Below are 25332 nucleotides of genomic sequence, written 5' to 3' on the forward strand. Positions count from 1 at the left end.
ATCCTGCTGTGATGTATGTCAGAGAGTGTTTTGCCTATGTTCTCCTCTAGGAGTTTTATAGTTTCTGGTCTTATGTTTAGATCTTTAATCCATTTTGAGTTTATTTTTGTGTATGGTGTTAGAAAGTGTTCGAGTTTCATTCTTTTACAAGTGGTTGACCAGTTTTCCCAGCACCACTTGTTAAAGAGATTGTCTTTAATCCATTGTATATTCTTGCCTCCTTTGTTGAGCTAATAATTAAATGTAGTTCATTTTAGGCTTTCACTCCATAAAGATGTTATGGAAATAATGAAATAAATTAACATACAGGTTACCTTACATGCAAAATAGAAACCATGCTAGATAAAAATATTCCAATAGAAACAAGCAAAATCTCACAAGCAAGTGGTACCTTTACCAGCAATCTTCCTTCACTAAGAACCACCTTATCAACTACACCAAGCCTCCGACCCCATGGATTATATTAATGCTCTTAATCAGCCAAAACAAAGCAGCCGTGCATCAGATGTACATAAGATGGATAAAATGTGGCTCTCTTTAGCTTTCTACTACAGGGCTGACAAGGTTAGAGTTGTATTAGATTTTATGTGTCCTTCCTCCATTTAGAAGGATTATAGTTTACCACCTCCAGTTTTGGTCAAGAAAAGTGATTGGAAGAGAGGTGGGTCACTTGTGAGCGTATGATCAGAGAGCTGTTGCATGTGCTGTGTTCTCCAGTCCCTCTACCGTGACTGGCCATGTCTCAACAGAGGCCGCTCCATCAATCTACATTTTGGAATGAAGATAGTCTGGTGCAGGACTAAACTGATTGGTAGCCTGAGAAATTAATCTTTGATGTTAAAACCCACTACCTGTTAAGATTATTAGCATAATTTACCTTAAGCTGATTTATATAGAAATTGCTTGCTTGCTTGCTCAGTCACGTCTGACTCTCTACAACACCATGAACTGGAGCATGCCAGGCTTCCCAGTCCTTCACTTTCTCCCAGAGTTTGTTCAAACTCATGTCCACTGAATCGGTGATGCTATTCAAACATCTCATCCTCTGTCATCCCCTTCTCCTCCTGCCTTCAATCTTTCCCAGCATCAGGGTCTTTTCCAATGCTCTTTGCATCAGGTGGCCAAAGTATAGGAGCTTCAGCTTCAGCATCAGTCCTTCCAAAGAATATTCAGGGTTGATTTCCTTTAGGGTTGATTGGTTTGCTCTCCTTGCTGTGTAAGGGACTCTCAAGAGTCTTCTTCAGCACCACAGTTCAAAAGCATCAATTCTTCAGTGCTCAGCTTCCTTTATGGTCCAACTCTTGTACGTGACTACCAGAAAAATCATAGCTTTGACTATACGGACCTTTGTCAGCAAACTGATGTCTCTGCTTTTTAATACACTGTACAGGTTTGTCATAGTTTTTCTTCCAAGGAGCAAGCTTCTTTTAATTTTATAGCTGCAGTCACCATCCACAGTGATTTTGGAACCCAAGAAAATAAAGTCTGTCACTGTTTCCATTGTTTCCCCATCTATTTGGTGCCTAGAAATGCAGTGCTACTCTAATAAAAACCTGTTAAGTGACTTTAGTTCAGAGGCCAGCCTATGTGATGAGGAAATTTTGTAAATGGAGTCTGGAAAGGTGACAATACATATTATGCATTGGCAAAACATTTGGTAAAACTTGCTTGCATTAACTTGGAAGACAATTAATGTTTTGAGTGATCTTTAAAATTCTGCAGTTGGTAAATAAAGTTGGTAGTACTTCTTCCTTCTCATATATACAAGAAAGATTAATTTGTTTAAGAAAAAAGTCAATTTGCAATCAAAGAGGCAATAGAATTAAAAGATGCATTTGTTTTCTCTTTCCTAAACATTATTTCCCAAAAGGTAAAATTGAGAGGACATTTGAGATAAAATTCACTTCATTCCAAAGACCAAATCAAATATGACCATAATGTCCTTTGTTAAAGTTTTTGAATTAAGATGGAGTCGTTTCAGTTGGATGAACTAGCTCGTGGATAAGAGATTAAAGCGTCAGTCTATCCACTTCCAATAAACTTGATTAGCTCATCACCTTAATTAAGTTTAGAGAAATAGGCATGTCTTGAAAAGAATTGCAAATGAGGTTATAGGCACGTGAAACTGCTACAATCAAATAAAAAAGCCTTATTCTGAAAGTATTAGTCAAGACTAAATATGATTGCGACTGTTCTTGGCTAAAAATGACCCTGGGGGTCCCCAGTATTCCTGTGGCCAAAGGAAATTTCTGGGGAGGGACCCATCTGTAACTGTCAGCAGCCAATCAGCCAATTCACCTTGAATGAGAGGTTGAGTCTGGAAGGCGTGCTGGGAAGTGCACCACAGCACTGAAGTGACCACGGGCAATCACCTAACTTCTCTAGCCCTTGGTTTCTTTGACTATCAAATGGGAAAAATAATAGCTCCTCTCTTATGGGGTTGTTATGAGGACAAATCGATATTTGTAAGGCATGTGGAACGTTGCTACCACATAGTGAGGCTACATATTTGATTGTTAAGTAATAATTGTCTAGTGAAGGTTGTCAGGGAATAAGTTATTTTAATTAGTCTATTAATTGTTCCTATGGGGATACTCAGCCTGAAAGCGCTTTGATATGTTTGTGTGTGTATGTGTGTGTGTGTGTGTTAAGTTGCTTCAGTCATGTCCAACTCTTTGTGACTCTATGGACTATAGCCTGCCAGGCTCCTCAGAGCATGGGATTCTCCAGGCAAGAATACTGGAGTGGGTTGCCATGCCCTCCTCCTGGGGATCTTCTGAACGCAGGGATTGAACCTACATCTCTTATGTCTCCTGCATAGGCAAGTGGGTTCTTTACCACTAGTACCACCTGGGAAGCCCTTGATCTGTTTGAAATCAGTTAATTCTCAAATAGTTTAGAAGTTCTCCATGGAAACCTTAAGAAAAGTATGAATTTGCTTGGAATCTACATTTTAGCAATCATGCCAAACTAAAATTTATCTCAGGCTTTATTCAAATGATGATAGATTTTGAATTGCTAAAATATGAATCAAAGGGGTATGATTTCTGACAGGTACTGTACTAAATACCTCACATATCTTACACATCTTTTCTTTCATTCCAACCACCTTAAGAGATAACTGTACTGTTATTACCTCTATGTACAGAGGGGAAACTGAGATTCAGAAGATTTTGCAAGGCTGGAATTCAAAGCTGACCTCAAAGCCTTGATGCATAACCCCTGTACTCTACTTGTTCCATTTAAGTTACCCACATACTCAGTTGTTTAAGTTTTTGAAATATATTTGATCTCTTAAGCATTGCACTCAAAAGAAGTAGCCTGCCACTGTTATCCTTCACAAAGATTTATAAATAACTCAACATCATCATTTTGCAGCCTCTTAATGGAAGACTCAGGGGTCACAAAAGGTTGGACATGACTGAGCGATTGCACTGAACTGAACTGAATGGAAGACTCAAGCTTCCCACCTCAGATAATAAATAATTAAGATCTTGAAATGTTAAATCTAACTTGTATTCATAATGAAGATGTCAGCTTTCATAGTATTCTAGAAGCATTATATAAAAAGATACATTTTGTATCAAATTGCATATTTTAGTATGAGGATATGTATCATGGCATCAAAAACATACTCAGCACTTTTCTAATAACAGCATCTAATCACAGTCTCACCCTTCAAAAAGCTGATCCTTTAAAAACAGCCTATATATAGTTACTAATCCCTTCACACTTATTTGTAGTTCTGCCCAAAGTTAGCAATTGTGTCTGCCAGTTGAGAAACCTAATCAATAATTGAAGCTCCACCATGGCTAATGCTCAGCTGATGCAACCCCTTGATAATTCTCTCACTGAGTCTCAGCGCTTGAAATATCCTGGCTAAGCTCAGTTTTTACCAGGTCAGCCTGACATTCAAGGTCAAGCAGGGTAAAAGAACAGCATTACACATACTAGAGAATGGCTTGTTTCCAAAACTGAACATATCACTGTGCTTCTGCAACTTTCAGCATCCATTCTCCCCACCCTTTGACACCAGCCCCAGTCGGTTCAGATGGTAGACTGAGAGACTCTGAACTCAGGAAAGAAAGACCCCAACCACAACCTGGCCCCAGAAGATACTGATCAGATTCCCATTAGATGGTGGTTGATCTAAATGTGGGGAGTCGTTCAGATATATCCAAAGAGTCACAGGGGGTCTGCTGGGCAGAGCTGCCTTTCTCAAATATGAAGGTAGAGTCTAGCTAAGAGAGAGATCTTTATCTACTTGCTTTTATCATTTTGTTTTTTTTCCAATCTCTCCATTTATTTCTGCTGAAACAATTTTAATTCTTTTTTTTTTTAATTGGAGCTGTCACACAGGTTTCTGTGTGTTTCTGCTGTACAGCAAAGTGAATCAGCCATACCTGTACATCTATCCCCTCTTTTTTAGGATTTCCTTTCCATTGAGGTCACCACAGAGCACTGAACAGAGTTCCCTGCCCTATACAGTAGGCTCTCATTACCTATTTTATACATAGTAGTGTATATATGTCAATCTCAATGTCCCAATTCATCTGACCCCACCCCCTTCCCACCATGGTATCCATCCATTTGTTCTCTATGTCTGTGTCGCTATTTCTGCTTTGCAAGTAAGATCATCTATAAGAGTTGGACATGACTGAAGTGACTGAGCACATACCATTTTTCTAGCTTTGGTATGATGACTAAAAGTATATTAATTCTCTTGTGAATATGAATGCAACAACCAAGAGAATCACAGAGATGCTGGCCCTGACAGCATCTGGACACTGAACAAAAGCCAGAAGCTGCCTAATCCCAGACTGTTTAAGCCACAGTTAAAAGCTGCTACTTCTTCCAAACATACTGCTGATACTGTGTTCCCACACTTCTCTCCACCTTTTCTTCTTCACTCCTTCCCAACATTCTTTCAGTCTCCTTTTACATTATCAGGGGTGATCTCAGTGGTTCTCTCACATTTTTTGATGCTCCATGCTATTTCTATGGGCTGGTTCTGAATATTGAAACCAATAAATAGTGTTTCCTTTATTATGACTGTGGTAATATTCTATGTTAGCATGATGGCTCTGTTAGTATTCTAGTAGAACCAAGTAGTGGGGTATAATTCCAAATTCAATATAATTACACCTGAGCCACTCAAAGGAGAATGTCAAGTTCAAGTAAATTCTCTTTCCTTATATTCCATCAATAGTTCAAAATTTGTACATATTTGGAGTATTTACTGCTCATACAGCATTTCTAATTACTTTTTAAAAATTTTATTTACTTTTAACTGGAGGATAATTGCTTTAAAATACTGTGTTGGTTTCAGCCATAAGTATACATATGTCCCCTCCCTCTTGAACCTCCCTCCCACCTCCCATCCCATCCCACCCCTCTAGGTTAGCACAGAACACTGGGTTTGAGCTCCCAGAGTCATAGAGCAAATTCCCACTGACTATTTATTTTGCATATGGTAATATATATGTTTCAGTGCTACTCTCTCAATCCATCCCACCTTCTTCTTCCCCCACTGTGTCTACAAGTCTGTTCTCCATTTTTTATTTGGGAAGATAAACGTATGCCTTCTTTACCATATCCCTAATATCTTCCAGATTCTTACTCCTTCTAAGAATCTTGTGCATTCTCTTCCTTGATATCTGGTAACTTCTATTCCAATTTGGACTGCTTTCTTAATTTTTGGACCATGATTTTCTCATGCAACTTTTCTTTTCCCAGGATTTTGTAAATGCACCTTTTTTTCAATGCTTTTATCTTACACTCATGAACTGTAGCCTACCAGGTTCCTCTGACCATGGGATTCTCCAGGCAAGAATACTAGGATGGGTAGCCATTCCCTTCTCCAGGGGATCTTCCTGACCCAGGGATTGAACCTGGGTCTCCTGCATTGCAGGAGTAATGAGAGCATATTGTATAGTGTAGGGAACTCTAGTCAGTGCTCTGTAGTGACCTAAAGGCAGGCAGATGCTTTATCATCTGAGCCACCAGGGAAGCCCCAAGTTTTCCAACATTCTAGTCATTTTAACCATTCCATGGAGTACTTTTTCTATGTGCTCTCCCAAAGCCCTCTGTCCTGCCTCATCTGTTACTCTGTGACTTGACTGTTCAATAAGGTTGGATCAGTTGCTTTCTGTGACCTTGACTGTCTCAGTTAAATTCCTCACAGTGAAGTACCTTTGTAAGTAATTTCCTAGAAGCAGTTGAACTGAAGATTAACTGTTTGGAATTTGGTTTCTAAATATTCTATTCTGCCTTACACTTGATTGATAGGCTGGTTGGGTCAAAAATCCTAGGTTTAAAATTATTTTCCTTCAGAGTGTTTTAAGAGACATTGCACTAATGTCTTTGTTGTTTTTCAGTCCCTCAGTCATGTCGGATTCTTTGCAGCCCCATGGACGGCAGCACGCCAGGCTTTCCTGTCCTTCACCATCTCCCAGAGCTTGCTAAAGCTCATGTCCATTGAGTCAGCGATGCCATCCAACCATCTTATCCTCTGACATCCCCTTTTCCTCCTGCCTTCAATCTTTCCCAGCATCAGGGTCTTTTCCACTGAGTCAGCTCTTTGCACCAGGTGGCCGAAGTATTGGAGCTTCAGCTTCGGCATCAGTCCTTCCAATGAATATTCAGGGTTGATTTCCTTTAGGGTTGACTGGTTCGATCTCCTTGCAGTTCAAGGGACTCTGAAGAGTCTTTTCTAACAACACAGTTCAAAAGCATCAATTCTTCGATGCTCAGCTTTCTTCATGGGCCAACTCTCACATCTATACATGACTACTGGAAAAACCATAGCTTTGACTAACTTTCAATTTTTCAGTTGAAAAGATTGACTTCACCTTGGTTTTTATGTCTCTATATGTGGTCTCTTTTTCTAGAAAATTTTAAGATACTCTCTTTTTGTGTTCTGAAACTTTATTCTTGGTAATCTGAAATCCAACAGTGCTATGAATGTGTAATTTAAATTATTTGTTCAGAGTTGTTCAGATATGTATATGAACATGTGTAACAACCTTCATTTCTGAGAAATTATATACTGTGACTCTATTTTTATTTTTGATTCTTTAATATACTTTGAGATATTTCATAAACTTTTTCTTTCTACTGTTATTTTGTTTCAGATTTGGAATGGAATTTTAAATTCCAAGTGTTTTCTTTCTTGATTGTTCTGTTTTAAATGACCCTGTTCAAATTTTGTACAGGTGTTCTTTCAAATGTAAAACAAATTAGGATTTTTCTGAAGTTATTTCCTAGTCTTTGAAATACTTGTTTTCATAGGATTGGTGGTTTCTATTAATCTCAGTCTTTCTTGGTAATACCTATAGGATTTCTTCAAATATTTTGTAATTCTTATTGTTTATACTTATCTTCACATTTTAGAAAGAGAATATTTGACAGAGGGCTTTATGTCTGTGGGTGAGTCTTGTTGACTCTCAGGCTTTGCCTGTGTGTAAAGAAAGTACTCATTAATGTTAGATAAGGAGATCTTTTTAAATAGAAGTTTCGAAGTTTTCCTCAGGAAATTTGTTTTGTTATCTTAGAGACAAACCCTCTGATTTTTTTTTTTTTCCCCAACCTGAAGCTAAGAGCTTGGTATTAGGCTTATTAGCATGCAGAGGCAGGAAAGGATGTTTTATATATTCTAATATATATATCCTACATCTTGATCTAAGTTGTGGTTACATGTGTATAAAAATGTAAAGCTTCATTGAGTTGAATAATTTAGTGTACTTTGTGCTCCAACTCTATAAAGATGCTATAGAAATAATTAAATAAATTAGCACATAAGCCTTGTCCTCTCAAATAGCAACCTCCTCCCCAGTCAACGGGTTCCTCACTATGTCTGCGCAGTGACACCCTGTCCCATGAACCTTTAACCTCTTCCCTATCCTGTGACCCCTTCTGCCTTCACTGCTGACTCCTCTGCCTAAGGCCATCTTCCCATCACTGTCCACCTGATCCTCCACTCAGCCATCTCTTCCCAGAGAGGCCTTCCCTGTTCATCCAACCTCCGTTAATTTCATTTTACTCTTGTATTACCCCATCTTCTTTATTCATGGTACTATTCATAATTCATAACTCGAGTTATTTTTTATTTGTTGATTGTGTATCTCCCAGACCACACACTTCATTAGGGCACAAACTATTTTATTTGCTGCTTTGACCAAGTAGAGAATCTGGTACGCGGTGAATACATACATAGCAATTCTCGCCCTGCACCATTCTCTTCTATACCTCCCAGATTTGGGATGCCTTCATCCATTTCTTAATTCCACTGATACCATTTGTCCAGCAAATATTTTCTCACCCAAACTGAACCACTGCCTTAGAAACCTTTCCCGACATTTTGGCCTCTTACTCTCAAAAGAAATTGATAACTTCCTCACATGGGCCTTCACTGTACCTGACACATATTTCTGTCATAGCACTTACAAGTTTTCATTTCACTACTTTGTCTACATGTCTCTCTTTCACACTTGACTGTAAGCTAATTAGGAATTAGGAATCAAATTAGGAATCATATCTTATTTTTGTTTCTCCAACAACTACCCCATTCAACAACTGTAAATGAATGAATGAACAAAAATGGAACATAGTTAATATTTTTGGTGGCCCCAAATCATCATTTTGAATATTAGTTGCAATATATTTTTACCTTTAAACATATAATCAATAGATTTCAATCAATATAAAACCAATACATTTTACCTGTAAGACCTGTTGTGGTGTCCTTGCCTGTGTAATAAATAGCCTGATTCTTGACTTCTTGAGTATGTTTTATACAGTTTTTGTGTCATCTCTCTTCCTACCAAGTTATTGATTCTTACTAATTCAGCTTTCCTATGAGAAATCCATAGATTATTAAGGTACACAAATCCAAGCATTTTGAAAAAAGTAAGTGGAAACATTTGAATGAGGATTTGAGCTCTCCGCTCAGAACCGTGGTGCTCAGGCTGTGGTTGTAGATGTTGGTACGGATGGCTTGGTATGTCAGAGGCTTCTGTGTTTTAGTTCCCTGTTCTCTGGTAGGTCAGGCAGCGTCATGAAGGACTGCTGAAGTATGCATTTCCTTTTCATAACACGCTAAATATAACGTGAACCTAATTTCTTAACTCATTTAATGCATCATTGGTGGGCATGTTGTAAAACCAAATTCTCCCATATTATGATCTATTCTGTTTTCTGCTGCTTCCAGTTCAGTGATATAATTTAAACCTCATCCCATGTCCAGTGTCACCACCACTATAAAGATGCTCAGAGCCACTGTCTTTATATTGTTTCCAGATGAAAAGACTGTTTTAACCAGTGTCCCAATCTCATGACCTTTTTTTAAAAATGTAACTGCTTATTGCTATCTATGGTTCTTCTTCATCCCTCCTATTTGTTCCCCTGACCATCCACCCCCTACCCTGCTACCATTCTCTTATTATAAGTTAGGGCTGAATTGAAATTTCCTAGACAGTTGTAAATATTACAGGGAACCCTGGGGAGGATGTATTATGTATCTTCTATGGAGCACCATTCCAGGATTTTAATTTGAATAATTTTTAGTAAGTGCTTATGCTTAGCAGTTTTTCTGCTTTGATAATTGACTATATACATCAATATCACATATAGATTCATCTTCTATTTCACTAACTATATTAAAGAAGAATAACAATGTCACCTTTTCAATAAACCATTTCACTGCTCTTAGTGGACATACTTTTTCTTGCTTTGAGCCCTTGCATCATAGCCCTTCATTAAGACTTGAATAGATAATTCTTACAATTTCTTATTTTACGTAATTTAGACATCTATTTTATCCTCTTGCCTAGAGTAATGAAAGGCAATCAGAGGTCAGGAGTTTGAACTTACTCACCTTTGTATTTCCCACATCTTCCAAAGGAGGAAAATAACAGGCAGTTAATAATTATTTGAAAAGTTGAAGAGAAGCACTTGACACTCATAATGCATAAAGTTACTTTATTTTAAGTATACATTTAATTTTGAAAAATATAAATGCTAAAATATCTCATCTTCTTCATCTCTTGATTCCATAAAAGTCACAATAGAAAGCTTCATAAAACTGTAAAATACTATAATGTTATAGGAATTTTAGGTTTTATATTGGAAAAAAATTATTAGTAATATATTGAAATGTTTTCTGTTCTATATCATTTTGTTCCACCATGTTGATCTACTTCATTTAAAATAAAAAGATGCATCATTTCTCCAAAGTTAATAAAGACTTAAGAGAATAAAAATAAGAATATCTGAAAGTGCGTATTGATTCTGAAAAGTAATGTGTACGGATATGTACCAGCCATGAAAATGGCTAAAAAGAGGCAACTATTCATTCTTTTCACATTGTAGGATTGGGACAAAGTTACTTCTGGCTCTAAAAGTTTCACTGGATGACTTTAGCCCTGAGTTGCAATATTTGCTTAAGAACAGAATTCAGGATTTTTGTATGTACCCATAGAGCACAAAGAAATGAGCCAAAAAATAGAACATATCTAAATTTCTGGTCAAAAAGCAACTTGACTGGTTAGCATATATCACACAACTTCTTTATTTCAGGCTACAATGAAGCTCGATGAAATCATCATCTGAAAACTCCCAAGGCCCAAGCAAAATATCATTCAATTGTATTCGGCCACTTGGTGCCACTGGGCTTCATGCTCATACTGTGAAGAGTAGAAGTGAAATCTCATGGAATAAACAAGAACATCTTAAGTTCCTGTACCAAAATCATGAAGTGGTATGAAAAGGATTGAAGAAAGCTTTGTCCCATCCCTGCACAATGTCAACCTCTGTAATACAACTCAAACGGTTTTGTTTTTGTTTTTGAAAGATAGTCAGCAGTCAACACATTTCAAGTACTTAACACAGTTTTTAAAAAAAGAACCAAAAACTTGGAAGACAATCGTTCTCTGTTTTAAACACCAGTATATAGCTGATTAAAGATTTACTCTGTGTGTGTTGGTGCATGTGCATAGAATACATACAAACTGAACTTCTGACGGCAGACAATCGTTTCTCTTCTTTCCAGTCTTTGGTTGGGGGCTGACTAGAGAAGGCTTGTCTTCCTACTTCTCTGACTTCCTCCATCCCCCTACCCTACTCCACCACCTGACTAGAAAAAGAGGCAGGGACTGTACCCAGTACGGCACACAAAATAATTAGGATCCCAACTTGTTCATTATTTTACATAGTAGAGTGACTTTTATCCAGGAAAACAGTGTCTCCAAAACATCTTTCCAATGCAAGACCACAAGTCTTTATTCTATGATAAAGCAGATGCTCTCCTTCCAACACTGAGTCAGTACAACCACAGGACTTTTAACAACTCTGCATGTACCCTTAGTCCTTTACTTCTAACATAAATCTTTTACCTCTGTGTTTACATCAGGGAGAAACACTTGCGAAAACAAATTTACTATTGTATTCTGTGTGTCCAGTTTACATAAAAACAAAACCACCCCAAAATCTGCTTTAGTTCTTTGATAGTACATTCAATTACTGAAAGTATAAGTCACTCAGTTGTGTCCGACTCTTTGCAACCCCATGGACTATACAGTCCATGGAATTCTCCAGGCCAGAATACTGGGAGTGGGCAGCCATTCCCTTCTCCAGGCAGGGGATCTTTCAAACCCAGGGACTGAACCCAGGTCTCCCGCATTGCAGGTAGGTTCTTTACCATCTGAGCCACCAGGGAAGCCCACATTCAGTTAAAATACAGATAATCTGGTAGCTCTGTGTGGACCTCAGGGTTTGTTTGTTTAGTTGGTAACTACTTGTGCTCCTCTGAAAGTAAGTGCTTTTTAAAATACTTCCCTGGGTTCCAAAATATTGAAAAGATTTGATGCTATTCCTTTTAGCAAATACAAGGTGCTTCTCTGCATTCATGAGTATCAGCCTTCCGTCACAGAATGTGGGTGATTAACGAAGGTACAGGTAGTTTTATCTACTCAAAGGCTGAAATATTGAGTTAAGTTGCTTCAGGAGTTCTTTGAAAGGGACAGAAAGGGACATGAATCCTCAGATACTTGATTCATGATCAGAAATATAAATTATTCTATCTAGAGTATAAAAGTGAACAAATGTGTCTTTAATTTAACAAGATCCTAGGTTCGGCTAATCTTAATATGCATGGCATTTAAACATTTTATCAATGCTCCCATTAGAAAGACAGAGAAAAGCTTCGTACAGTTTTAAATTAGGATAATGAAAAATAAGTAATATCATCATTTTAAGAACAGCTCTAAATACAAACATGATGCCAAAATTTGGCACGTGAGGTTTTAACAAATAATGTTTATTCTGCCACCTTCATTTTAATGAAAAAATTGTAGGTCATTTATGTCTATTTTGTATAAAATTAAAAGTTTTAAGATTATCAGATACTATAAAAGTAACAGTTAATTTAGGACAATAAAATTTTTATAATCAAAATTTCAAAAGGACAGAATTATAATTTAATTAATATAAGAATGAGTGGGAGTCAATATGTACATATTATGAAACCAAAATAAGCGGTTTCATTCTGCTTCTAATACTCCTCCAACAACCTGTCTTAGTCAGGATACATCACAAATATGGTTTTGGGAATCCAAAATTATGGATTCACCATTTAAAATGCTATTTTTAATGCAGATTCATAATATATAATGCAGACTATTAAGATATTACATTTAGATAACATGCTAAATTTGGTTAAAGATCTAATTTTCATTTGTCTAATTTTCAATATGGTACTTTGAAATACACATATACACATATATAGACATATATATTCTAAATGCCCCAATCACAAAGAATAATTGCCTTTCAATCTTAAAGACAATGTGAGTATTATTAAAAATGTATACATATATAATAACTCTGAGATCTATCTGCATTCCCATAAACACTTTTTAAATGTGTAAATGGTCTATTATATAGTCTTATGGATTTTGTATTGTAAATAAGGGCTACTATGTTAGTGATAGTGACTGCTATCTGGGTAATAAAATATATTTACCCTCATTTGCATAATGGTAAATCTCTTGGACCTCTGATAGATTTTTCATAAGTGGTTTGGATTTTATAAAAACTGACACAAGAGACTAGTAACTTTGCCTTTTCCCTACCATCACTCTGTCTCTTTCTAACTTTGCACATATGTGCACCAGCCACACACAGAGTACATACACAAACACACAAATATTTTCAAAATGGAAAAAAGTCTAACAATACTGCATAGGACACTGACATGGTAATAAAATCAGCATCCGCGCCTGGATACTATTATCAAAACATTAGTTATTCCCATTACAAAGGAGTGTCTCCCTCCTCCCCCAATCTCCTTCATAGAACAGTTAAATTTCTCTTAAAGAAAGGGAAAAATGGATGCTTAGAAACATGGTGTTTTTAGTCCAATCTAGCCCTCAGGCATACCCTAGAGATGGTGTGTGTGTGTGTGTGTGTGTGTGTGTATGTAAAAATCACATTATATACAATACAATTTTTACAGAAAGCCTGGCAGCTACAAATAAGAGGTAGAACTACTCAAAACTATGTTTCCTGCTGCAGGAAAAAATTCATTTTCTTTACAGTAATTAAAAAAAAGTTTAAAAAATTGACAAAAAATAAGTTGCAGGTTAGGCCCCATAATTTAAACAACAAAATCTAGGAAGAAAAATATTTTTCAATGTACTCAACAGATAAGTTCATTAAAGGGTTAAAAAAAGTTTGCATAGGAAAAAAGGGACATTCCAGCACTTGCTACAATGACGGCAATAGTTTCTCTAATGGGAATAAAGTACCTTTAGTTTTCCTTCTTTTGATAATTCTAAGATTAGGGTTTAAAAGCAAGAGCAAGTTAGAATAGCAGCACGTTTTCCAGTCCTGGAGAGCAATACAAGCGAGAAGGGACTGTCTGGAGGTCAAGGTTTGTTCAACCAGACAGAAACATAAGCCAGTAAGCACAGCTCCAAAGCTAATGTTGGAAGTTCCTTCAATATTTTAATAAAAGGTGTTATAAAATCCTTAATACTTTTGCCCTCTGCTTAATAAAGGAAAATGACAGGGTCTGTGCATGTTTAGAGTGACAGAGGAATTTGGTTGTCAGAGGACATATCTGAAAGTATAGGAACAAAAAGGGATTCTTCAGATGTTGTTTTTAAGGAATGGTGCACTATTGTCTGGATTTTACCTATGCAAGAGAGAAGCAGAGAGAGAGCTGTAGTGTTTGGCCAGTGACCAAAACCCAAAAGAAAACAAAAATTTAAAAATAATCAGACAAGAAACAAGAACATAAACAACAAAAACGGTCAGTTTTAAGAAAGACAAACAGGTTACAATGTAGTTTCTGTTCCCTTGCTCCTCCAGAAGTAATCATTGTCTTCAGGCTCAAGTTCTATTCTAATTTGAGGCACAACTTTTACTGGAGTTCTAGGACTAGAGGAAAAGAAAAAGGGGGGAAAAAAAAGGAAATAGTAAGTACAACAGAATTCCTTTACCATCTGTCAAATGTTTATGCGTTGTATAGAAGTCAAGTGGGTCCTTCTTTGTTCTCTTTAAATACTTATCTCCTCCTTCTGTATTAAAAACAAACACTTTAAAAATGGGACGAAGTTACCAAATAGGAGTTAAGAAATTCAAGTAAGAGTTTCATAAGCTCTCACACCTAGGTTGGAAAAAAAGCCAACAATAAGAAAGACCTACCAGGGAGGTGTCACTGTCAGAAGTTAAAGGACAAAAAGACTGACATGAAAAATACTCAGAGATTTCACGATTTTGAAAATCAAGGAGGATCTGAAATCTCTAGAGCTGTGTGAAAAGGAAGGAAACTACTGGAGAAGAGCCAGCAGGAAATGCCAGCTACCCTTAAATCAGAGATGACACTGGTATGATGCTGGACGTTAAAGATCCTGAAAGATTTCATTATGTTTAAGAGTAGCTGGAAAAGGTCTCTTAGAATGTTTTCTACAAGTAAAGGCTTGGATGAGGTCTGATGCCTCGGTAATTTTTCTAAGATAAATTTGTAGGGAGGATGGAGAACAGGGTGTCCTGCCAATAACCTGCCACTGATTCCATGTGTGCAGGGCAATCACCCCACAGAACGTTAGATACTGAGCTGTCCTTTACCTTGGCATACCGAGTGACCGAAGGAAAGGAATTTTATCAGCATGATGTATGGCGTTCAAGGAATGTTGGTGATCTTTCTCCTAAAAAAAAAATTTAAATCATAAATAGTCATTGGTAAAGTATAACATAATAGAAGGAAAAATTTTTAAGTCTTTACAAAAAGGGATACATCTTTTAAAACTGGAAATAGTATGAAAGACAAGTTTACATGATTTAAATAAACACTGTATCAAGAATCTAAGTAGTGTGATGAAGCCAAAATCACTCAGTTTCCTTTATTCTAGGTTTTCTGGGATGGGCCACTATTGTTTTCAGTGAGAGGACAAGCTAAATAATTTGTAGCGGATGATAACATCTACTGAATGCCTAAGTCTTTGCCCTTGGATTTCCTGCCATCTTTAGCATTCACAACTTTGTCCTGCTATTATTCATGGGGGTAAATAAAGATTTTGAGGAACTTGCTTCTACTGCAAATCCACAAAATCAATTTTGTTCTTTCATGGATTTATATGATACTAGAAAAGATTTTAGAATGATCATGGGTATTTTGCTTAAATAAATTTCTCATGTCATATCCACTACTTTCAAAATATCCTTTTAAAGGTTTTTGAGAAAATGAAGAACAATTAGCAATAAATAATCAATCTGCCATACACTTTTTCCAGGAGCCTCAAATTCTATCTGGTGATTTTTTTTTTTTTTTTAAGTGTGAAGTAAAAGCGTCAGTCACTCAGTCATGCCCTACTCTTTGTTACCCCATGAACTGGGGCCCACCAGGCTCCTCTGTCCATTGAAATCTCCAGGCAAGAATCCTGGAGTGAGTAGCCACTCCCTTCTCCAGGGGATCTTCCTGACCAGGGATGAACCCAGGTCTTCTGCACTGTAGGCAGATTCTTTACCTTCTGAGCCACCATTCTGATTTTTTAAAAGTAGTTTTTAAATTGTACTTGGAAGAGGTGTGCCAGGTTATGATGCCAATAGAAGACTTCTACAGTCTCTTTTTGTTCTTTAATGCTCTGGAAATGAAAATGAAACCAAATAATGGTTTGAGGAGCTTAAACTTAAAAAAAATATTCAACTAAATGTTGCTGATAGGATCGAGAAGAAAGTAGTCTCAGTCACAGATTACAGATTGGACACCAAAGGTGAGACTGCGTTAATTCTCTTTTCTTTAAACCAGTGTGGGAGCCAGCTTCCAAGATGGCTCCCACTGCTGCCTACCTTCTGGTATTCATGTCCTTATATAATTCCTCCCAATATTGTACCAGGGTTGGTTTGTGTAACCCAGAGAATCTGCACAGGAGATGGTACATCACTCCTGAGACATAAAGATTGCAGCTTCTGTTCTGGTTTCTTCCTCTGTTATCACTGGCCACCATGACAGGGACAGCCCTAGCAGATATCCATGAGCGAAGGAACTATAAAATCTCCTGCCAACTGCTTGAGCCTGGAAGTGGATCCCCAATTCTGGTCAAGCCTTCAGACTTAGACCCAGTGAAGAGCTTGAGAGCTGCCACCTCAAGAGAGCCCTTGGGCCAGAATCACCCAAATCAGTGGCTCCTAAACATCAGGAACTACATGAGGTGATCCAGGTTTGTTGGTTTAAGCTGCTGAGCTTTGTGATAAACACCAAGAGATATTTAAAATACCCATTTTCCATAGATATTCATTCATTTCAAACTTTTCTTGGTAACTTCTTATTGAAGTTGAAATAGCACTGTCAAATAGAAATAAAAATGCTTCAACTGTCTTTTCTTGTAACAGATCAGGATACTCTGAAGTACACCTGGAGCTAAAAGAGTATGTTTCCTTCAAATGAAAACTCAAAATAGTTTGGAGGCAATTGGTCCTTGCTATTGAAAAAGCTTGAGATAGTCACTAATGTTACTACAAAAGTGTTCACCCTTTTCAACTGGCCTGTTAACTCAATTACAAAAAAAAAAAAAATGACATGTCAAAAACCATTACACCTTTGCCACCAGGCTATTACCCCCAGAAAGACCAGTACAATTACAAAGATGATTTTGAAATAGCAGAAGGAGAATGAAGAAATTAGGAAGAAAATGCAAATATCTTATAGGCTATACCCAAAGATGGGTGGTAATATTTAATGATTGCCAATTTAATTGAAATAACATTTACGCCAAATTCTCAGTATTAACAATTGACTGACTCATTGATCTTTGAGAAACCCACGATGCAATCTCTCTTTTGAGCTGATTTGATCATTGGTGGAAACCTAAGGAAGACAAACAGTAACAGACAGTGATGTAGTACTAGAAGCTGCCATTCTACATACCAGCAGAAAAAAAGGAAATCAATTAAAAACATGGTTATGAGTTTAGCAATTCAAAGAAACTGGAGATAACTTGGATCAGAGAAAAGACAATCAAATAAAAACTTAAATGGTTATGGATAAAAGGAAAAGGTAAAGAATAAAGATCAAGGAATGTAAAAATGAAATTTCATAATAAGTATAAATCTGCACATAGAAAAAAAGAAAGAAAACAGGGGAAGTGAATGGAGATGACAGTCCTTAAGTTTTTTCTCTGTAAAGTGCAAATCATATTCCAGCCGGCATGCAAGAGGTTAGTTCTACTCACTGTCGGAAGGTTTGCTATCACTTAGGAAAGGTTGCTGTTCCATGATGTCCATTGGAATTTTAATACTTGGAACTTTTTCTGAGTATGGGCAGTCAGACTGTGAAAGAAATTTACAACAGTTTTATTTTATGCAGACCTCGCAGGATGGATTGAACCTATTACATTATCATTTACGCTGTACTAAGGAGAACAGCCTTAGATACAATCACTTCTCCTTTGCTGGTTTTTCAAGTTCTATGGCATCTTCCCATCACACTTACTTTCCTTTCTTCTAGGTTAAGGGAATTAAGTCAGTTAAAACTAGAACCACACAAATGGAGCTCACCACAAATGAAAACAATTGTAAAGTTTTCCATAAGCTGGATTCACAATCAAATATTTATGGATTAATTGTATGTGTCTTTGAAACTAACAGTTAAGTGTGAAAGATTAAACTTAGGAGACTTCCTAAACTATATGTTCTTGAAATTTTGTTTCATTTATGCTTTCCAACACTACCCCCAGGAAAATGATGATTTATCTTTCCTTCCAAGACACGTAAGGATACTTTTTCTAATATTCACTCTCAAAGAGTCATCCATATAGACCTGAAAATAACCCTTCATCCTTTACTCTAATACTCTATCAAAACTATTTTGTACTTAAAGGTTCATCTTAATTAGCTTATTCCAAATATATTTCGAAATTTAGCAAAACGTGAGAAGATGAAGTCAAAAGGAAGGTGCCTATGATGGTCAGATAAGGAGAAAAGAATCATCACCAAAATAAAAAATCATGAAGCTTCTTAAAGAATGGACCACTTAAGCCAAAACTGTAACAGATTTCTATAGGATTAACACTTTACTGTTTTTCAGGATTCACTGAACCCATGGCTATGCCTGAACCCAAAAGATGGAATTTATCTCTTCACTGAAAGTACCAAGGAGATGACATTTAGTTGAAAGGGGAAAAATGGGAACTAGGGATGAAAGAAAATAAAAAACAAATCTTACCATAAAACTATTACACATATAGAAAATTCCTTTATGATAAATCTAAAGAGGATAATGAGCCTTAAATATTAAATTAAAATATTGAATTAAAATATTTCAAAAGACTAAAATATTGCACTGGAATTGAAAAAAATGAAAATGTTAAGAACGGGTTTTGGTGCAGTATTTCAAAGTTTCCCCAAATAATAGCATTTATAGATGAACAGATTGGCAGCTCACCCTTAATCATACATAGCCTAATGGGTGGGTTCAAAAATGACTGAGTGGCTCAAAAGGCAGGCAAGCCCTAATTTTCACTACTTTTGCTCACAGATATTAGAGTTGGAATTCTCATACCCTTGTGTGGCTCCCTATATCCATGGATGCCAAACCACACAATGGCCAAGTGAACATTAGGAAAGCCACATTTCAAATGGAGAATCCCAAATAATGGGCTCAACACTCAGAACTTATGGCACAGATATACTCTGGCTGGATTCACTGTCTAGGATACATAATAAGCTTGTTTGTTTTTGTGGGGGCAAGGGGGCAGGGGAAAGAGGAGAAAGAGGAAAAGAAACATATCACACATTATCTTCAAGAAATCTGTTGGAAATATGGCTTGAAAATGATAAACATTATTAATAAAAGAATAGTGCTGCTTAAATAAAATGTGATTTGCTGAAAATCAAATCTAAGAATTAGAAGACCTTCTTAGGAGCTCATTTGATCTGACCTCTGACATTAGAGAGCACTAAATTTAAAACATTCTTAAAAGTAAATATTTTATTACTATTTTTTCCCTAAAATTCATTACAGAAGATGATTCCATAAAATTATTTCATACATTTGTAACGTGTAATGAATTTTAAGTTTGGTGTCCATGTACCTAAACTGAGGTACTGGTCTTGAAAATTCAAGATGAAATACTGCTTTAATTATCTCAGTATTTCAGGCAATCTTTTCTTTGCCTTGAGTAGCCTAGAAATTTATTTCAAAATTTGATTTCTATTCAATGTGTAAACGCATCTTTCTTGTTAACACTGCATCTTAATCTGTGCCGCAGTTTAAGCACATTCTCCCTTTTTCTGTCATCATTGGAAACAGAAAATCTATACACCTGTTCTCATTGAAGATGGATGATGACAGTCACAGAAGCTCCCTCAGACTCCTTCTCTCTTTAGCTAAATGCACCTCATGTATTTAGCCTTTTCTTATTGGATCAATTTATCTAAAATCCAAGTTCGTCTGTTGCCTTCCTTCACTGTACTCTTCCCAAGTTCTCCAAAAAGAATACAGTATCAGACAGCTTGACCAATCGAAAATAACCAGACAGGCCTGGACGAGAGCTTTGTTTTTGCCAATATGTGTATGCTTAGAAAAATGACTTAACATTTCTCAATCTAAAGTTCCTCATCCATAGAACAGGAACAAAAGTAAAGAGCTGTTTTGGCACTTAAGGACAAGGTATGCCCAATCCATCAAAATGATCAAGTACAGACCAGACAAGGAAAACTAACAAGACTCTCATGTCAGAAGGATACTGGGGATTCCATTAGAGTGGGGATACTGCATTGGGTAAAATCTAAAACAAATCTACAAATCTTCATGTAGAAGGTGTCATTTTGGCTGTCCTTTCAGAAAGCTATTGAGATAAGCTACTCGTGTGAGTGTGTGTTTGTGTGTGAAAGAAAAGCAAATCCCAGATTTTCTCCCAGTCCTGATTATAGACTTTAGTGAAACACCAAGATTTCTGTGAAATGTTTTCCTAAAAAGTGGACAATCATTTTATTTCTTAGCTTAGTCATACAATTGCAAGAAGATAACCTAAATTACAACACTGACTATTATAATTATGTAAAAAGATCCCCAAATGCCAATTTCCTTTCCATTTTATTGAAGGGTTACAGAAAAGCAATCTCAAATTATGCTTAAGTCCATATGACCCAGCAATCTCACTACTGGGAATATACCCTGAGAAAACTATGATTCAAAAAGACACATGCACCCCAATGTTCATTACTGCAGCACTATTTACAATAGCCAGGACATGGAAGCAACCTAAATGCCCACTGACAGATGAATGGATAAAGAAGACATAGTACATATATAAAATGGAATATTACTAAGCCATAAAAAGGAACAAAGTTGGGTCATCTATAGAGACACGGATGGAGCTATAGTCTGTATACAGAGTGAAGTCAGAGAGAAAAAAACAAATAGCATATCATACATTAATGCATATGTGTGGAATCTAGAAAATGGTACAGATGAACCTACTCACAGGACAGGAATAGAGATGGAGAACATGTGGACACAGTGTGGCAAAGGGAGGGTGGGACAAATTGGGAGAGTAAGACTGATATATATACACTATCAACAAACAGCTAGTGTGAACCTGCTGTAGGGAATTCAGCTTGGCGCTCTCTGGTGACCTAGATGGATGGGATGGGAGGGAGGTCCAAGAGGGAGAAGATATACGTATCCATACAGCTGATTCACTTCACTGTCAGCAGAAACTAACACAACATTGTAAAGCAACTATACCCCAATAAATTTTTTAAAATTATGTCAAAGTCTAATGCAAGGATAAATAAAATAGCTGAGAAGCTTGTTTGAGAGCCCACTCAAATACATACAGAGATCCCAGGATGGGAGGTCACCAGCATTTGTCCTCATCAGGCTTAAAATTATATAGAAAGGAGCTGTTATCTCAAATTTAAATCCTGGATTATCAATAATAAACCCAATACATTTTATAGCTATGAAGCAAGCTTCCTTTTTTTAATCTAGGAGATCGGAGATTAAAGTTTTTTTAGATATGGTGGGCTTGATTGCCTAGAAGTCATTATATCATTAGTAGCATATTTGCAGTTACAGAAGATTTCAGAAAATATTTTTAAGAAACAAAGAAAGAAAATAAAGGGCAAACAAAGGTGAAAAGTGGCAAACAGCATGACCAGTAAACATTCTGGGAACTCAGACATTCATCACACAGAAGGATTAAAAAAATACAATTTTCACATTTGTTTAACCAACTTTGGAATTTTACTTCGGAATTTTAGAAAGCCCCTTACATCATCATTGTCACTGTCCAGACTTCCTTTCTTCTTTTTCTTTTTCTTCTCATCCTCCTTCTTTTTCTTGTCCTTTTCTGGAATGACATCATCAAGGAAGCTGAGGTCGTGCTGGGAGAAGAGGTAGTCCATGCCTTTTCTGACAGCTACAAGTGCCAAGATCTGGAAGGACAGATACAAAGGGTAGGAAAGAATGCATGTCAGAGAAGTCTGAGTGAGTATTAATATTGCTCTACCAAAATCAGTAGAAACGTTTTTGTACAAGGCTGAAGTATGACAGAACTTGTCTGGCTTGTACGGATTTATATTAAGTGGACCATAAACATTTTCTTCACAGGGAAAGTTGGTTTACAGAAGTCTTTGGCTCACTTCATTTTGTTCACTGTAATGCATGATCCCTCCATTTGGAATTTCTGTGTGAAAGCATTATTTTTTAAAGCATTTTCTTCCATGTCAGATTTCTAATAAAATAACTAAAGTTTCAAAGGAAAAACAGCTTGCATATGATTGCTAATTGTTCAAAATTAAGCCATTATACAGGTTTTTGAAAGTCAAAAAATGTGTACAATGCACAGTTCACAGAGGCATCTCCAAAATATTAATAATGGGGGAGTATTCTAAAGGAGGTCATCCCTGGGTGTTCTTTGGAAGGAATGATGCTAAAGGTGAAACTCTAGTACTTTGGCCACCTCATGCGAAGAGTTGACTCATTGGAAAAGACTCTGATGCTGGGAGGGATTGGGGGCAGGAGGAGAAGGGGACGACAGAGGATGAAATGGCTGGATGGCATCACCAACTCGATGGACGTGAGTTTGAGTGAACTCCAGCAGATGGTGATGGACAGGGAGGCCTGGTGTGCTGCGATTCATGGGGTCACAAAGAGTCAGACATGATTGAGCGACTTAACTGAACTGAACTGATTTAGTTTACTCAGACCATTTATTCCAATGGGGTGACTTTAATCACCACCTTTAACTGAATATTTACCCTTAGTCAGACACTGTGGTAAACTCTTAGACAATATTTTCTCATTTATTGCCATGACGAACAACCCAAAACGTAGATGTTAGTATCTCTAATCCAAAAGGAGAGAAAACTGAAGCTTAGGGACATATGAAGGTTATCCAAGATCACAAAGCCAGATAAAGGGAGAATACAAAAGGTCCAGTTTTCTAACTCGAACCCCAGGACTCTTGAGCTCTGTATCTTTGATTTTATGAACCGCTCTTGAAGGTATATTAAAGACGCTTTTGCTCAACAGCAAAATTAATATGCAGTAGGACCTGGAAGTCCTGACTCTGCTTCAAATTAACAGTTGTCTTTAGATTATGCTCTATGTCAGCCTCTGCATCTCTTAGAGAAATAATAACTTAATTAAAAAGAAAAAAAAGCAAAAAAAAAAAAGTAAAGCTACAATAGCATTATTTCCCACACACACAAATTCAATGATAAAGTCAAATACAGAGCTAGCATTTCCTTATGTCCTTCTTCATTTGTGATTCAGAGTTGAACATTAGCTGTTTCACCTTCCTTCACATCATAACATGGCAAGGCGAGCCCAGACTTACCATAACACTTAGCATGATACAAATTTGAAGAACTTCAAAAACTAAGCTTAGATCTCCATTTCTTCTAATTCACTCATTGACCTTTTATAAGCTGCCAAACTGGCCCTCTATTATTTGACCTGAAGTGTGCCTGAAGTGTATTCTGATTGACTCCAATGTAGCAATATTTCAAAAATAACTAATGTCATGTGTACTTGTGTCTACCATGTGTCAGGCATTATGCTATCCCCTTTATATTCATTGTTGACGCACAGAATAAAACAAAGATGCCATTCTCATTTTACTGATGAGTTAATGGGGGCTCAGGGAAGTTCACGGGTCAGCATGAACCAGAGCCAGTACCTGAACTCAGCTGTTGGACTACAAGGTCCAGCCTAGACAACCAGAGACCCGGGAACCCTAAGTTATAACCCACCAAACTGATTAGGTCAAAACTCAAAAAAAAAAAAATGGAACTATCCATAAAAGATACATGTGTCATCAATATTACAATAACTACATGATGCTGGTGTGATCTCATGAGTAGGTTCAATCAGAACAATCCCTACCATGACTGGAAAAATGATAGCAGCCACGGTGGACTTGAGGATCCAGAGCAAGGCTAGACAGAGCACCTGCAGGAAAGTGAACAGGTGCACTCGCCGCAGCGGGACGTGGCGCAGGTAGATAAAGTCAGGCTGATGCTTCAGAGGCATCAGGAGCAGCTTCAGACGATCCATGAACTGGGGAGAAAAGGGAAGGAGAGGACAAGTGCGTTACTTCAAGGGCTGATGCACCAAGTCATTTCTTTCCATCTAACTCACCACTGGTGTTTTATAGTCTATATTTTAGGCAAGGAGGGACCTTGTTAGAGAACACTGGTCAGGAAGAGAAGAAGCATCATCTAACACAGTAAATCAGTACGACTCTTCCGGTTTTTGTTACTTTGCCGGAAAGTTATGCAGCTATAGGACGATATGAGACAAAGTGGCCACTAAAGAATAGTCTCAAAGTCAAATATAAACTCAAGATGTTCATCTCCTACTTTTTTAAGATCTTGGAGTTTTCCTTTCATTTTATTAAACTTTATTTATTTTTGGTTGTGCTGGGTCTTCATTGCTGTGCATGAACTTTCTTGGTTGCAGTGAGCAGTGGCTACTCTCTAGCTGTGGTGCATGGCTTCTCACTGCAGTGGCTTCTCTTGTTGTGGCTTGCCAGCTCTGGAGCACACTCTCAGTGGATGTGGTGTGCAGGCTTAGTTGATCTACGGCATGTGGGATCTTCCCAGAGCAAGGATTGAACCCACGTCCCTTGCACTGGCAGGCAGATTCTTAACCACTGGACCACCAAGGAAGTCCTCAGCTCCTATTTTCTACATGTACTATCTACACCTTAGGAGAAGAGCCTGGGCCTATGCTACTAATAACGTGTTAAAGGAAGATAGCTAACTCATGTGTCTCCCTGTGCCTAAGCTGTCTTATCTGAAAAGAAGAGGCAATGCTATGTATCACATATATTTCAATACTGTTTTAAGGATATAAAAGAAGTATCTGACCTGAAAATGGGAATGCATTGGTATTTTCATAAATTTCACATTATTTATCTATGGCATAACTTAACTAATATATTCAGCAATAAATTACCATTTCGCAGAGAAAAGCCATGTGAATACTGTAGTGACTTTTAGATCACCAACAACTAGATACCTGATCTAGGAAAGGCTATTCCACTGTTACGTATAAACAAGTATTAAAATGACTACTGAACACCTATGTGCCCGGTGTTGTGCTTCAAAGAACAATAGCAAAAGAGACACTGATGTATAGAACAGTCTTTTGGACTCTGTGGGAGAGGGAGAGGGTGGGATGATTTGGGAGAATGGCATTGAAACATGTATAATATCATATATGAAATGAGTCGCCAGTCCAGGTTCGATGCACAATACTGGATGCTTGGGGCTGGTGCACTGGGACGACCCAGAGGAATGGTACGGGGAGGGAGGAGGGAG

At 37.2% G+C, this 25332-nt stretch overlaps 1 protein-coding gene across 3 annotated transcripts in view; it reads right to left on the bottom strand.

The window, feature by feature from the left end:
- Positions 1-9961: 9961 nt before the first annotated feature.
- The window catches only part of SLC4A4 (solute carrier family 4 (sodium bicarbonate cotransporter), member 4), a 364017-nt gene continuing 348646 nt past the window's right edge, over positions 9962-25332 (bottom strand). For all 3 annotated transcript variants that reach the window (XM_010839087.1, XM_010839088.1, XM_010839086.1), the window contains exons 22-26: positions 23894-24067; positions 21778-21939; positions 17730-17826; positions 15127-15206; positions 9962-14436 (exon numbers count right to left, since the gene is read on the bottom strand). In XM_010839087.1, the coding sequence (XP_010837389.1) occupies positions 15163-15206; positions 17730-17826; positions 21778-21939; positions 23894-24067 (477 nt within the window). In that variant the 3' untranslated portion in view covers positions 9962-14436; positions 15127-15162. The remainder of the gene's footprint in view (positions 14437-15126; positions 15207-17729; positions 17827-21777; positions 21940-23893; positions 24068-25332) is intronic.

This window comes from Bison bison, unplaced genomic scaffold (genome assembly GCF_000754665.1).
Source record: "Bison bison bison isolate TAMUID 2011002044 unplaced genomic scaffold, Bison_UMD1.0 scf7180017864110, whole genome shotgun sequence".
Taxonomy (NCBI): Eukaryota; Metazoa; Chordata; class Mammalia; order Artiodactyla; family Bovidae; genus Bison; species Bison bison.